The sequence below is a fragment of the Fusarium mangiferae genome, assembly GCF_900044065.1.
Source record: "Fusarium mangiferae strain MRC7560 genome assembly, contig: FMAN_scaffold015, whole genome shotgun sequence".
Classification (NCBI taxonomy): Eukaryota; Fungi; Ascomycota; class Sordariomycetes; order Hypocreales; family Nectriaceae; genus Fusarium; species Fusarium mangiferae.
This window is the reverse complement of record NW_024573935.1, coordinates 86037-101039: the sequence shown is the minus strand read 5'-3', so window position 1 is coordinate 101039 and position 15003 is coordinate 86037. Positions and strand designations below refer to the sequence as shown.

The 15003-nt window shown below is 49.4% G+C and overlaps 6 protein-coding genes across 6 annotated transcripts; 3 read left to right on the top strand and 3 right to left on the bottom strand.

The window, feature by feature from the left end:
* Nucleotides 1–233: 233 nt before the first annotated feature.
* On the top strand, nt 234–2913 carry FMAN_12627 (uncharacterized protein; the record flags this gene model as incomplete). Its single annotated transcript, XM_041823091.1, has 3 exons — nt 234–415; nt 510–2364; nt 2443–2913. 3 exons carry the CDS (start codon nt 234–236, stop codon nt 2911–2913), a joined length of 2508 nt encoding a protein of 835 aa, XP_041688706.1.
* Nucleotides 2914–3259: 346 nt separating this feature from the next.
* Nucleotides 3260–4387, bottom strand: FMAN_12626 (putative panthotenate synthetase; the record flags this gene model as incomplete). The annotated part of the gene is made up of 1 exon (XM_041823090.1): nt 3260–4387. One exon carries the CDS (start codon nt 4385–4387, stop codon nt 3260–3262), a length of 1128 nt encoding a protein of 375 aa, XP_041688705.1.
* A 740-nt stretch (nt 4388–5127) lies between these two features.
* FMAN_12625 (uncharacterized protein) lies at nt 5128–6998 on the bottom strand (the record flags this gene model as incomplete). Its single annotated transcript, XM_041823088.1, has 4 exons — nt 5128–5435; nt 5488–6519; nt 6577–6688; nt 6747–6998. 4 exons carry the CDS (start codon nt 6996–6998, stop codon nt 5128–5130), a joined length of 1704 nt encoding a protein of 567 aa, XP_041688704.1.
* A 2826-nt stretch (nt 6999–9824) lies between these two features.
* Nucleotides 9825–11436, top strand: FMAN_12624 (putative aldehyde dehydrogenase; the record flags this gene model as incomplete). Its single annotated transcript, XM_041823087.1, has 3 exons — nt 9825–9952; nt 10010–10209; nt 10262–11436. The coding sequence occupies 3 exons, from the start codon at nt 9825–9827 to the stop codon at nt 11434–11436; spliced, it is 1503 nt and encodes a 500-aa protein (XP_041688703.1).
* A 582-nt stretch (nt 11437–12018) lies between these two features.
* FMAN_12623 (uncharacterized protein) lies at nt 12019–12911 on the top strand (the record flags this gene model as incomplete). Its single annotated transcript, XM_041823086.1, has 3 exons — nt 12019–12741; nt 12800–12832; nt 12888–12911. The coding sequence occupies 3 exons, from the start codon at nt 12019–12021 to the stop codon at nt 12909–12911; spliced, it is 780 nt and encodes a 259-aa protein (XP_041688702.1).
* Nucleotides 12912–13098: 187 nt separating this feature from the next.
* On the bottom strand, nt 13099–14508 carry FMAN_12622 (uncharacterized protein; the record flags this gene model as incomplete). Its single annotated transcript, XM_041823085.1, has 3 exons — nt 13099–13938; nt 13985–14225; nt 14288–14508. 3 exons carry the CDS (start codon nt 14506–14508, stop codon nt 13099–13101), a joined length of 1302 nt encoding a protein of 433 aa, XP_041688701.1.
* Between the last annotated feature and the right edge of the window lie 495 nt (nt 14509–15003).

Genomic DNA, 15003 nt, shown 5'->3' with positions numbered 1-15003 from the left:
GCCAATCCCGTCTTGTCGCAACTTGGATCTTCCGTTCAGGATACCTTACCTTACTTGTCATAGTAATGAGCTGCAGTGCAATCAATGCTCTTGGAATCTGTATCATAATAGCCGAAGCTGCCTCGGACAGTGACGTGACTCTGTCACTTTCTTGCGATGAGAAAGAACGGTTGACCATTCAATTACCCGCGCTCTACTCAAGAAGCTAAGCCTTCTCCAAGCCAGCATCCGCCATGTCGCATAACGAAGACGCGGTCGATGCGTCGACCAATTCAGCGCCAGACCTTCAGATCTTGGGTGATGAAGTTACCCTCCAGCCCAGTGGCTATGTTGAGTCGTCATCCAAGAATATTCCCGAGGGAAAGGAAGAGGCTTTGATGGACAAGTTTGCCTCATTCCGCTCTGAACCTTTCCAGTAAAGTGCCCTACTTCATCATCGCCGTGTCCATTCTCGCACATATTGGCCCTTCTCAATAATCTCGACGCAAACTGACGAATTCTACTTCCAGATTCCTTCGCGAAGTCTCATTATATGTATCTGGTCAAGGATGGCGAGCTTACGACCGTGTCATTGGTCAGCCTGTCTTCTACTCTGGGTTCTCAGAAAACATGAAGAACATGGTTCTCTCAGCTCCTCTTCTTCAGCAAAGAATCAGCCGGCTTGCTGAACACCGCGTGGCTGTTGAAGAGCGCGAGGGTATGCTGCCGAGGGACAGCAAAGACTATGGCTCCAAACGAGCCCATCGACTCACAGAGATTGAGTCAGGTCTTCAAGAACTTGCGGAGAAGTGGACTGACGATATGATATGCAAGATGGAAAGCAAAGCGTTTATTCGTGGGGCGTACTATCTGACCACTCAGCTATTGACGCGCGCATATCATCAAGGTATCCATGTTTCCAGTGAAGAGGTTTTGCGCCTGCGGAAGGTCGCTGAGGTCGCAGCAAAGAAGAAACAGAGCATCATCTTCTTACCGAGTCATCGATCGCACGTCGATTACGTCTCGCTGCAGCTCATCTGCTACCGCTTAGGCCTTACGTTACCGGTCGTGGTCGCAGGGGACAACTTGAACATCCCGGTGTTGGGCGAATTCCTTCAGCATGCAGGAGCCATGTGGATTCGAAGGGCGTTCGGTGATGATGTCCTCTACACCACATTAGTTCAGTCATATATCGACACACTACTTCAAGAAGGCTACAACTTCGAGTGTTTCATTGAGGGTGGACGCTCTCGTACAGGGAAGTTGTTACCTCCAAAGTTTGGAATTCTTAGTTTTGTACTCGACAGTATTTTATCTGGGCGTGTTAAGGATGCTATCATATGCCCTGTCAGCACACAGTACGATAAAGTTATTGAGACGGAGGGTTATGTTACTGAGCTACTTGGAATGCCCAAGAAGAAGGAGAATCTTGCTGACTTTCTGAGCGGCGGATCTTCCGTCCTTTCTTTACGCTTGGGTCGCGTGGATGTCAGGTTTCATGAGCCTTGGAGCTTAAGAAAGTTCTTGGATGACCAGTTATCAAGACTGCCCAGTGTACCGCGCGGTCTCGATACTGATCATCAACGTCCAGAGGTCCGAGCAGTACGAGAGAAACTTCTACGCACGATGGGCTATCAGGTTCTGAGCGATATCAACGAAGTGTCTGTCGTGATGCCTACAGCACTGATAGGGACTGTTCTTCTGACACTCCGCGGTCGCGGAGTGGGCAAGGAAGAATTGAAACGGCGAGTTACATGGCTCACAGAACGTGTACGTGCGAAAGGTGGGCGCGTGGCTCATTTTGGCAATGCACCTCTCACCGAAATCATCGAACGCGGTCTCGAGGTTCTCGGCAAAGATCTTGTTGGCGTGGTCGAGGGTCTTGCTGAGCCTACATACTATGCTGTCGACCGCTTTCAGCTGTCATTTTATCGCAACATGACGATCCATCTCTTCATTTACGAAGCACTCGTTAGTGCAGCAATGTATTCGAGAGTCAAGAGAGGAGGTGGGCCCCAAATGCAAGACATGCCGTTTGATGAGCTGAAAGAACAAGTATACTTTCTTTCGTCACTTTTTCGAGGCGAGTTCATCTTTTCTAGCGAGGGTCTTGACACAAATCTGGACCGGACTTTGCGAGGCTTGGAGGCAGACGAGGTTATTAGGATTGACCGCGACGCCGAGGGCAACGTCACAATGGTTGGTCTTGCGGACCAGGAGAGAAGAGCTGGAAGAGAGAACTACGATTTTTACTGCTTCCTTATATGGCCTTTCATCGAGGCCACTTGGTTGGCAGCAGTGTCTCTTATGGGTCTCACTCCCCCCTCGGGCCAAAACGGAGAGATCTGGATTGAACAAGGCAAAACACACAACAGCGCACAGCTGGTAAGTCTTCATACACATGTTTCACTGGATCATGCCGTTGTGTTTCTTGTCCTTTCATTGTGCTCACAAAATATCTAGCTCGGCAAGACACTTTATCATCAGGGTGATCTCTCGTATTTCGAAGCTGTCAATAAGGAGACTCTGAAGAACTCGTACACACGCTTCGAACAAGACCAACTCCTCCACGTTGTTAAATCAAAAGACTCCAAGATTCCTCCGCGTGTGCAGCTCGACGCCTCCTGGCGAACTCCTCGCGATCCCCAGACTGGCGCGCTGCTAGCGGAAGGCAAACTTTGGGACTTTACCGAGAAGATTGCCAAATCACGACGTGAAGGCAAAAACCGCCGTGATGGCGCCACGGTTAGCAGCCGTGTGCTCCGACTTACCGATGAGCTCGGCCGTAAACTTTGGGAGGAAACAGTGGAAGGTGAACGCAGCGGAAAAGGCAAGGTCCCTAGCAGATTAAACAGCGAAGAGAAGGAAGCTTTTGGCAAGAGTATAAGGCAAGTTAAGAAGAAGAGAGAGGAGAGGGCTCGGGCTCATCTTTAAGTCATCGAAGAGTTCTGTCCAGGATATTTTCGAAGGCCCACCCCCGACCAATCTTTGGATTAAGTGGCATTTTGGAGCTATAGCAACATATTCAGCAACTGGCGCGAATTTATACATATATCCAGTCAATACAACAGCATGCTTCCTATCTAGTCCCGGAAGCAAGAGAACATCGGACGCTACCTTGAACTTATATTACTTTACTTAGATCTTTATATCGCCTAGGATCGAGGTTCTACATTTTTTGTACCTCCCTTAGCTAGCCCAATGTTATAGGTTCGTTTTTTGAACAGTTGAGGTCTGTTTGGGTACACCTTTTACGTTTGGTTTCTCGTATTACCAGAGTCTATGAATCCTTAGGCTCTTGGGGCTTGAGGATAATATTGTCTATCAAACGTACCGCTGGACCTCCACTGAAGCCCAGGTCCTCGCCTTTCTGAGCCTGCTCCACTGGTAACATCTTAATCGCTGCACTCATAACTGCTCCGCGAGACGGATCAACCTCATCGATTTCCACTAAGGTTTCTGGATCTGCCAAAGATACGTAGTCGACCTCGAAGAGCACACGTTCTGTGGGAGGAAGCGTGGACTGGCGGGATGCCGTGGCATTGATAAAATTGTGTGCAGCGCCAAGAATTTCTTCTCTCTTGCGCGATACCTTAGTGTTGTATACTTCGGCGGCGGTAAATAGTGCATGGGGAAGCACTGTGGCAACAGCTCTTCGTCTTGGCCCAAGATAGACATTCCGAGAACTCAAAGCAAGGCCATCGAGTTCACGTTGGGTGGGTTCAACGACAACCTCCATGGGCAGGATGAAATCCTTGACCATCCGACGGATGACAACTGTTTGTTGGACGTCCTTCTGACCAAAGTACACTCGCTCGGGCTGGACAATATTGAATAGCTTTAAGCAGACTGTCGCAACACCTCGGAAGAATGTTGGTCTGCTGGCACCCTCCAATACTTCTCCAACAGGCGTAATTGTAACAAAGCTCCCTTTGCTATTAATTTCCTGGCCTGGAAAGCCGCTTGGGTACATCTCTGGGGTTGTTGGCGCAAACACAGCAGAGATGCGACCTAGGTTTCCTCCGTCGTCTGCAAGTTCTCTATCCAGTGCAGCTAGCTTCTTTGCATCTTCGTCCCAGGTGACGGGATATGATGATAGATCTTCTTTTATGCCAAACTGCGCCGGATTGACATATATGCTCACGACAACATGATGATTCTCCTTAGCAGCGGCACGTATCAACGCCAGATGACCCTCATGTAGAGCGCCCATGGTGGGCACAAGGCCGACTGATCGGTGATTTACGACATGAGGGTTACGCCAACGACGGACAGCTTCGACGGATCGGAGGACACGGATCGGAGACTTGGCCAGGGTCTCGAGGCGGGAGGAAGTCGAGCAAGAGGATGCCGTACGGACGGAGGTCGCAAAAGGCGAGCGATGTCGGAGGAAGCGTAGAGGAAGCATTGTGTTGATAATTCGAAAATTCAAAGGGTAAGAAATAAAGAAGGAAGAAAAGCTTCAGGCAATGCTGAGATGGACCATCGTTAGTGAGCGCAGTAAACTCTCGTGATGGTTTCTGCCGCGGAGTTTTGAGGACGGTTCGAGTCGGAATTCTTGGTGGAGTTGGAGATGGCAGGGGTGTCTTTTTGGAGTTGACGTCGTCTGGTGCATGTGAAAGGCAGTTACCCTGTACCCTTCCATTTCCCAATGCAAAGCGACATCGACTACGTAGTACGTTAGTGATATTCAATGGAGTCCTGAGTCATGTATTTAAGACTCTCCAATTAATAATGGCTGGATGAACCATAGATAACACTTCACATTGGGAATTATAATCTTGAACACATTGTGTCACTTCTCTCGGCTTGCAGACGAAGAAGCTGCACCACGAATGCTGTCGAGCAGGTTTCAAATATCTGAAAACGAACATGACAGACGTGACATGGAGAGCTGATATCGTGTTAATTAGAATAGAAATGGTCGATCAAGGTAAATAAAACATTATCTTTATATTAATCGAGACGTCTAAAATATGAGATTTTCCTGGCTCCAGTCATCACCTGGCCGTCATTCTATGCGTTGAAACCCAAGGCTCAACTTGGGTATTCATTATCCATCACGACCTGTAAGGCAGTATTCTCAAGCTTGTACCCTCCATAACCACGATTCTATCCGATCAATGCAGCTTGAAAGGGACGGGAACTCTAAGCGGCACCGCCAGTAAGGTTCTCAAGCTTAAGCTTGTTCCAACGAGTGAGCAAGCTGATCAAGAATGAGAAGCCAGTAAAGGCAATAGCCATGGCGAAGACGATATGTAAGCCTTTCATGTAACCGTCAATAACAATAGGAAGTTCTTGAGAATTGAAGGATTCACGAAGAGCAGTAGCTCCAGTGAGAATCAACCGTCCCTTACTGATTTGAGGAGCATTCTCGCCAATGTTGAGGAGCATCTGGTTAACAAAGGCAGCCTGCCCTGCAGACACGACGTAGGCACCGCCAAGACCCTGGAAGACTATATGTAATTAGCTATTTGTTCTCGACGAACACCAGCAGGGAGAGCTTACATAGAAGAATACCGGTAGCAGAAGCAAGATCCTTAGGGTCGACAGTACCCTGGACAGCAATCATGGGAATCTGGAAGGCAACACCCCAGCCGACACCAGCAATGATTTGGTAGCCAATCCACTTTCCAGTAGAAGTGTCAACGTCAAGGAGGTATAGCAGACCGGCACCAACAGTCGCAAGGGCAGCACCACCGATGAGGAGAGGCTGGTAGAAGCCAGTAGCGGTAACAAGACCTCCACTGATAATAGTAGCGAAAGTGACAGCGAGAATAAGAGGCAAGTTGCGAACACCACTGCTCGTAGGAGAAGCGTTGTGAACAGACTGGAAGTAGATGGGGATGTAGTAGATGGCGAGGAAGAAAGAACCAGCGAAGATGAAAGCAAAGGCGCTCATAACCCAGACGGTGCGGTTCTTGAGGATACGGACAGGAATCATGGATCGCTCGCCCTGAACATAACAGGAGATGGCCCAGACGATAGAGATGGCGACCCATCCAACGAGCAGACCGATAACAACAGAGGAATCCCAAGCGTGAGCCTGTCCACCGTACTGAACAGCGAGGATATACGAGATGGTGAGGCCCATCATCAAAACAATTCCAAGAGGGTCCATTTGAAGGAACTTCTCAAGAAGAGGAGCCTTGACGGGAATAGCAGCACGGGGAGTCTTGAAGAATAAGAAGATGATGCCGGCAGAGAGTCCTCCGATGGGGAGGTTGATGTAGAAACACCATCGCCAAGAGACGTGATCAGTGAAGGCACCACCAAGGAGAGGTCCGATGACGCTGGCGATACCGTAGGCGGCACCAATGATACCAGTGAAAGCAGGTCGCTTCTTAGGAGGAGCAGAGAAACCGATGATGGTGTAAGCGCCAGCACCCAGACCAGCACCGCCAACGCCGGCGATGGCTCGACCAGTGATGAGGGCTTCGGCATTGGGGGCGGCACCGCAGATGACAGAACCAAGCTCGAAGATGAGAATGGCGACGATGAAGGACGTCTTCAGGGGAAAGTACTTGTAGATTTTACCCCCTTTGATAGTGTTAGCGACAGGTTGGGGGAAAAGGGGGCCAAGGCTTTGTGACTTACACGTTGACTGGAAAGCACCGACAGTCATGAAGAAAGCAGCACCATACCATCCGACCTTGTCAAGACCCTTGAACTCATCAGTGATCTTGGGAATAGCCGTTGCCACAATAGTCTATTGTACGTCCACGTTAGCTCTCTGGTTGTTGGCTTGTTATGGAGGCATGAGTTACCAAGTCAAGGGAGAAGAGAAAGACTGCCATGACAAGAGCAAGAACAATGAAGAACATGTTAATGCCGGTAGGGTATTCATCTTCGTCAACCTCATCACTGTCGTTGTTGCCTGAGACTGTGCCGGCCTCAACGTCTTCATCCTGTTTCTCCTCCTTCTTCTCCTGAACATCCTCTCCTCGGAGTGTTGAAGTTGTAGACTCGGGGCGATCTGTGGTCGCAGGGACCTCGAGCGTTTTTGGTTCAGTAGACATGATGGCTGATTTTCGTTTACCTATAAGCTTAAGTGTATAGATAGATGGTGTTGGATTAAGCTTATATCGAAGTTTCTGACCCTGAGGAAAGGGGGTAAATATTGTCCAAGTGCTCGAGAGCTGGTCTCAATGCTCTGAAAGACTGACACATTTTGGTTGACAGCGAGATACGACTATCTTTATAACCCACGAGAACAATGAGATAATCTCATCTCACTAACTGTCTGACTTTTCTGGTCCCAGGAGTTAAGGTCAAGGCCCTGCACAAAATCCGCCCCAAGCATAACGATATCGCATCACAGTGCTGCGCATAGTATAGTATGGGCTGTCAGCATAACGACCGGGCATAAGACAAAGCAGCCAGCCAGTAAAGAGGCTGCGGAGTGGCGGACTCCACCACATGTCCGCGCCTGCACCCCCTCCATGATGATATCTCGTAAGCCCAATTGGGCTTGAACCAGCCAAGGCTCCGACGCTAACAATGAAACGCTCGCCAATGCCTGCGGACATCTGAATGAGCCTTAATGACGGGGCCTTGCTCATACGTACGTACTCATTCTGAAGTGCACGATGTTTTAGCTCTTGGAGCGTTGTTGTGCCGAAAATGAGCTGCATGTTTGTGGCGTCGATGGAGTTTGAAACCGTCTGTGACAATCAATGTTGGTCCGAACAGGCGGATAAAAGACGCTGCTTCCAAATAAGCAATCTCAAAAGAGGATAGGTTGTGATAATAGTTAGAGCCATCCTATGCCACGTGTTGTTGTTATTCTTTGGCTAATGTATGAGAAGATTCGGTGTAAGTCAATGTCTTGTCAAGGGTCTATCTAGGTGCTTACACGGAGACTTGGCCCGAAGTCAGATAACCTCATAGTGGTCCCGCATAACGCTTGGCATAATACAATATCATCTTCATGCTAAAAACAACACCAGCTCAGCACTTGAGATGGACAGTTTTGCACGCACGAGAGGGTCAGATAATGGCAATCTAATGACTCACTTGACCGAAAAGGGAACGAACAAGTGCCTCATTAGCCAAATAAGACGTAACAAAACATCGCCATCTCAAGTTTGCCAGTTAAGAAGCACAGCCGAGTTTGAATACGCGGAGTGGACAGTAAGATCAAGTCTGACGACCCTTCGGTAGCCCCGGAGTTAAGACTCAATGGGAAAACGATGCTGCATGGAGGACTGCAAGACACCAAGAGTCTCGGATTTAGCCCTCGTTTGTTGGCATCATCTTATCTCACCTGTCAGCATTCTGCTGGGGGAATCTTGCAATGCCAGTCCTATCAGAGCGCCTAAATACACAACGGCCCAGAGGTTACGGAGTAGAGGTGATGGTGATCCTCTAGGAATTGATCGTAGACCCTGGGCATACTAAGAACAAAGTCGAGAGCGATCACCCGCTAGTCACATCATTTGCGTGTCTCGTTTCTAATCCGCGGGCACGTCCTCGGTGGTTCTTTGTTGCTGTAAGAAAGGGAGGAATAGTCATTCCGCAACCGTGCTCACGGACGAATGACGGACCACGGCGGACCAAAGCTGGCGGAGTTTGCAAATACCGATGCACTGATATGAGGCCATATCCAAGCGGCTCTGTTGGTATTGGCGGACCAAGCTTTTCTGCTGACGAAGCGATAGAGGGGTTGATTGGAGATCATCTTGGAATTGACCTTAAGAGGGGTAGTTTCTGATAAATAAGCTCTTGAATGAACAGGATCTGATCTCACATGTCGGAGACTTTGATCGGAGACATTGGATTCGATAATGATGGCGCCTAAAGTCGACATCGGTAAGATGGTGTTGGAATCAACAGCACGAGGTGGCATTGCTGATACGTCTTTTCGGAAAGGAATTTATCCCTTCAAAACAATCTTTCTTTTTGATATTTAGTCGAGATTGACGAGAAGATCCTCTCGATTAGCATCCATGCCCATGCCAGCTTCAACTTGACAGGCAGCCTTGTGGGGCATGATCAAAGACCTTGCCACTATACCATATATGGTGAGTTATGCGGTCCGGGAGTGATGCCGGTCTATGAATTGGCGAGAAGACAATGTACGGACCGATGTTCTCAGCATGGAACAAATAGGATCTTTGACGGTTAGTAGTGAGGTAAGCCAACCATCCATCATCATCAGAAAAGCGCTTATTATGTACAACGTCCATGCAGAGAGCTCACCACCAAAGTCAATTGACTTTCAATTAGTGCTAACCCAACCTCGGTAGCTGTTATCGATAAGAGCTGTCATGATCGCCAAGCTGGCTTTGGTTCGCCTCGCCTCGCCTCGCTTCGCTTCGTGTCTTTTTACCTGATCTGGGCAACAGTCCAACTAAGCTCAATCAGTAAGGTCTAAGCGGTTTCATGACGTTGAACCACAGCTCCAACCTCGAATTGCCGGCCCCTCAATCATCCGCCGGTGGCGTAGATGACCTTTACCCAAACGAGGCAAAGGATTGCACATTTGCGAGAGCCTCTGAAGCTTATCAATTGCTCAAGAGAGTAATTCTCGAGGCCATTGACTGTGGGGGATGCAGGTGATAACTTAGACTCCAGATACAGACAGATACAGTACATACCTAGTACTTAGCTAGACTCAAGACGGAGGTGTCGCCTTGGATTGGACCCCGAGCTACCCCTCTCAAGCCATGTCTCTGAGGAGCTATAAGAAGATGGGCGCTGCCCTTGTATCGAGACTTCCACTCGTTGGTTTCTGTCGTTCACTGTACCCTTCTCTGTCTCGACCTTCAACACAATCGCCGAACCGACTCTCATCACCTCCTCTTGGCCGATCTATCACAACTACACAGAAACGCTTCAGCAACATGTCGGACTTGTTCGTGAACCTCGAGGCCCCCAACGGTGTCAAGTATAAGCAGCCGACCGGTCTCTTCATCAACAACGAGTTTGTTCCTGGCTCATCGAAGCAAACGATTACATCCATCGACCCTGCGTGAGTTAGCTTCTCCCCAGCCGGTTATCCAACTCGAGCTAATATGATGTGTTCCAGTACCGAGAAGGAAATCGCCACAGTGCATGCAGCCAGCGCCGACGATGTCGATAAGGCTGTGAAGGCCGCCCATGCCGCGTTCCATGCGCCTTCATGGAAGAAGATGCCTCCTCCCCAGCGAGGCGCTCTCATGAACAAGCTCGCCGACTACATTGAGGAGCGCACACAGATGTTCGCTACCTCTGAGGCGTGGGACAATGGTAAGATAGCACTACCAAATACTTCATTTACGAAGCACTGACACAATGACAGGCAAGATCTACGCCGATGCTGAGGGCGGCGACGTTGTCGAGGTCATCAACACTATCCGTTACTACGCTGGCTGGGCCGACAAGATCACCGGACAAACCATCACCGCCAACCCCAACAAGCTCGCATACACTCTCCGCCAACCCCTTGGTGTAGTCGCCCAGATTATTCCCTGGAACTACCCTCTCGCCATGGCCGCCTGGAAGATCGGTCCTGCGCTAGCATGCGGTAACACCATCGTTATGAAGGCCGCTGAGCAAACACCCCTCAGCATCCTTCTCCTCGGCCAGGCTTTCAAGGACGTCGGATTCCCTCCCGGTGTTTTCAACGCCCTTAACGGTTACGGTGGTGAGGCTGGTCCTCCTCTTGTTCAGCACCCTCTTGTTGAGAAGGTTGCCTTCACTGGCTCAACCGCTACGGGTGCCAAGATCATGGAAATGGCCTCCAAGACCCTCAAGAACATTACCCTTGAGACGGGTGGCAAGTCGCCTCTCTTGGTCTTCTCCGACTGTGACCTTGATGAGGCTGTCAAGTGGTCACACATGGGCATCATGTCCAACCAGGGCCAGATCTGCACAGCTACTTCTCGCCTATTAGTTCAGGACAAGGTCTACGACGAGTTTGTTCAGAGATTCATCGAGACTACCAAGACTGTGAGTAAGGTCGGCCACCAATGGGACTCGGAGACCTACCAGGGTCCCCAAGTCTCTCGACAGCAGTACGACCGCATTCTTGAGTATATCAAGATTGGAAAGTCTGAAGGCGCCACTCTGCTCGCTGGTGGCCAGCCTGTCGATGCCTCTAAGAAGGGTTTCTTTGTTCAGCCCACCGTCTTCGGTGACGTGCACCACCAGATGCGAGTCTTCCGTGAGGAGATTTTCGGCCCTGTCGTTGTCATCACCAAGTTCAGCAGCGAAGAGGAGGCTCTCAAGCTCGCCAACGATTCTACATACGGTCTCGGCGCAGCTGTCTTCACCAAGGACGTCGAGCGTGCGCACCGTGTCGCTGCTGAGATCGAGGCCGGTATGGTCTGGATTAACAGCACACAAGACAGTGAACCCTACATCCCCTTCGGCGGTGTTAAGCAGAGCGGTATTGGCCGTGAGCTCGGTGAGGCTGGACTTGAGGCGTACAGCAACACAAAGTCCGTACACGTCAACCTTGGTTCTCGTCTGTAGAGGAGCTGAAAAGTGTGTGAAACTCTGGGCATATGACAGGGGTCTGGGGTCTGTGGAATAGGAGTTTTGGCGTATTATCGTCGTATTTATTAGGAATTATCACAAATACCAGGATGCACCAATGACCAGTCAATCAATATTGCACTAAAGCTGGGACGCTGTTATTGAGCCTTGTGAAACTGAATTGGGGCGAAGCCATAGCCTCACAAGCGGAGATCAGTGGGCTCGCTCTTACTCTTAGGGAGCAAGAAAAAACCGGACCTTGATATAGCGTGTCAAAATAAACGTAGCAAAGAGCCCCCTAAGCTCAGGATAGATTTCCCTAAGCATTTTTATCGCTCAGAGTCAAGGTCCTGAGTTTTCTTTCCTCCCCTTGGCTCACAACTAAGACTTAGCCCGTCGTTGCCGCCCCCTAGTAGTGATACACGTCATAATAGCTTTAGAAGTCCTGTAGACAGTGATTGATTGATTGACTGACTGCACGCGACAGTTGCATTGTTATTTAGTTCTCTATTTATTTCATTGAATTTATTCCTAGCCAGTCTATCATCGGTTATCGATCATCATTGCATCCAGAAAACTATGGCTCTGCCTCCGCCCAACTATTCCGACTTGGAACTGCCCTCCTACGACACCACTGCTGCTCCCAACTACACAACCCCCACCACTATAACCCGCCCTAAAGATTCAACCCTCGGCCCTGCAACGCTCTTCATCGCAGGACGCTTCATCTACTCAACCGAACCCCAAGACCCCCCGCTCTACGAATTCTCCCACGACACCAGCTACCTCCACGATAACGATCGCAATGTCAAAGTCGAGCGCGTAGACCCCGTTACAAAGACATCGGCCGGTCTTCCCCAGGTCGTGCTGAAAAACCGTCACCTCTTCGATCTCAAGCATCCCACTGCTGCCGAGTTCCCGTCTTTTCCGTACCATGCCGAAGCTACCTCACAACGAGCGCTAACAAGCTTTGGAGTGTCATGTTTCCGCTCCGGTAATATTCTGCGGCAGCTCAAGGGCTTTCGGTTCGAGCGGATGGTGAGAGGGCCAGGCCGCAAGTTTCGAGCCGATGGTGTCCTGTACGAAGCTTGCGAATCGCGGAGTAAAGGCGTCGCATATGAGTGGAGAGACTGCTACGGCGACATAATAGCGAGAGAAATCCAGGATGAACAAGGCCGTATAAGTCTATTCGTTACTGCAGAGATGACCCAGGAACTTCGCGATGCCCTCGTCGCGGCGTGGGTGATCAGGATATGGTCTGAGCTGTCGAATGGAAACAAGTCGGCGACTCGTCTCATGATGGTGGGCTCTCGTCCATGAAATACGTCAAGTGTACAGTTCTCGCTGATGGCAGTCACAGACAAGTGCGGCACGCGGACAGAGGATGTTGGGAGTATGATCGTGAGTATGGCCTACACTAGGATATTGGGATCTAACGGTGCAATTAGACGTTTGATGATACCATGAGCTGACCGTATTATGGATCCAAGTTATCAGCGTTGTTACTTTTTCTTCTGTGCTTTTATTCGAAAGTGAGGCTGGCCCATTTCGATCACATCTCGTCAAGACATGCTCCCTTCCCGCTTTACAGAGCAGGACGGAATTTGCTACGAATCTATCTAGTGAAGCAGTATCCATTATAGGATCTTGTTTACATAGCTAATAAATATCCCACAAGCTAATCTTGCCGTCTTTCGCCCCTGCTGCAATCCAATGTGTTTTTCTCGCTGTAGCTATTCGTTGCTCTTTGACGCTCAGCCCTGTTCGGGTCAAAGAGCCCGCCCGCGTGCTTGAACTCCCCGTGGGTTGACCATCGTCAGACGTAGGGTTTTCTTCCTCCGTCTGATCCGATATCCTAACATCAGCGAATGCAACGGCGTAGCATCCAACTTGATGCCACTTCAAAACAGCGAGTTCTTTCATGGTTTTTGTAGAGTATACTCGCACTTTTGAATCCCACCCTGCAGTAGCAAAGATTCTTCCATCGGATCGTATGTCTAGACTCTGTTGTCCGGAATGTTTGGTGTTGATAGCTTTGAGCGGATCTTTCCACGCAATGCCCTTACGAGGAGGCTTCAGCCCCTGTGACGACGAAGACTTCAGGCCAGTAGATAGAAGTGACTTCGCCTTAGGTTCTTCGTCTACTATCTCCACTACACGCTCGGTACTTTCAGGAGGTACAGTGTCTTCCAGAGGAAAGAACAAATCGGTAGGAATGGGATGTTTGGCGATGATAGAGTCGGCGCTGGACGTGATGAAGTAGTCGCTATAGACGCTCAACGACAGGACGGGTTGTGAATGCGCCTGGGAATGGTACGTTGCGACCCATTGGCCATCAGACTCAAGACGGTGCACAGTTGCGTAACCATTTTCAAAGGCAGCAATGAGCGTGAGAGCGTCTCTGTGATGCAGGAGAGCAAGGCACATGGCCATGCCCGTTTTATCACCAGCCTTGATGGTATGAATCCGTCTTTGCAACGGCAACTGGTAGATGTCGATCTATGAATATCAGCCCTGGTCACGATATGGTTGAGGTTCTCCATACAGCATCTGAGTGCAAAGTATTAGGCACCGCAATCAGCACCTCAGAAGCGGTATCGACAGAGCCAGGCGCCCTTGAGCAAATGGCGAAAGCGCAAAAGTTCAGGGTATTGACTTCAAGGAGATGTAACATCCATGGTTGCGGTCTTGGTGATGCAACTTCTTCCACCGGCAATGCTGTGCTGAGATGCTCCTCTTCCGCCTCGCCAAGTTTCCACACTATGAGCTTCAAATCACGACCATGCCTGCAAACTGTTGTCAGCAAAGGCATTCTCCAGTCATTACTGATTTTCGACAGAGCAATTACGTGATGATTTTGTCGTCACCCCAGCCGCCAACACCTAATAGAGCCTTTTCGTGGGCACGCCAAACAGCACGTGGGCGCATAATCGTGAGGTCCCATAGCACCACAAAGCCATCCGCATCGCCTGTAATGAGGCGCTCATTGGATCTAATGAATGTTGCTGTGTGAATTTGAGATTTGTGCCCGCGCAATATAGATTTTGGTGTCGGTGTTGAAGGATCCATGTTTCTGATGAGTATGTGTAGTCATGGTGAGAAGCTGAAGGCTGATTGAGTTGGGTTATTTTTCTAGAAGTCGCTGTGGGACAATCATCGCATGAAGCCCATGTCTATGGACATTAGGTCTAGTACCTAGCCTGTCGTTCATGTTCAGACTGATGGATAATCCATTCAAACGCACTTCGGAGACTATATCGGCCATACCAAGAGTTTGATTCTGTTCTGAGTGGTTTCAGACGAGATCTAGAGTCAAATTCATTGTTGAACCATTGCCAATATCCATACATGGATCATGGCTGATCGGTACGGACAAACGGATCAGCGATTGGATTTTTAAACACTTGGGCAACATGGTAGTCTACTAACGTTAGGTTTCTACAATCTAGATACATAACTTATGCATGAACAATTTATATAGGTTTCTAAAAAAAAAAAAAAAATATTTTCTCTATTTTATTTTAGAAACGTCTTTTCTGAGGTAGTACTTCTATGTGCTACCAT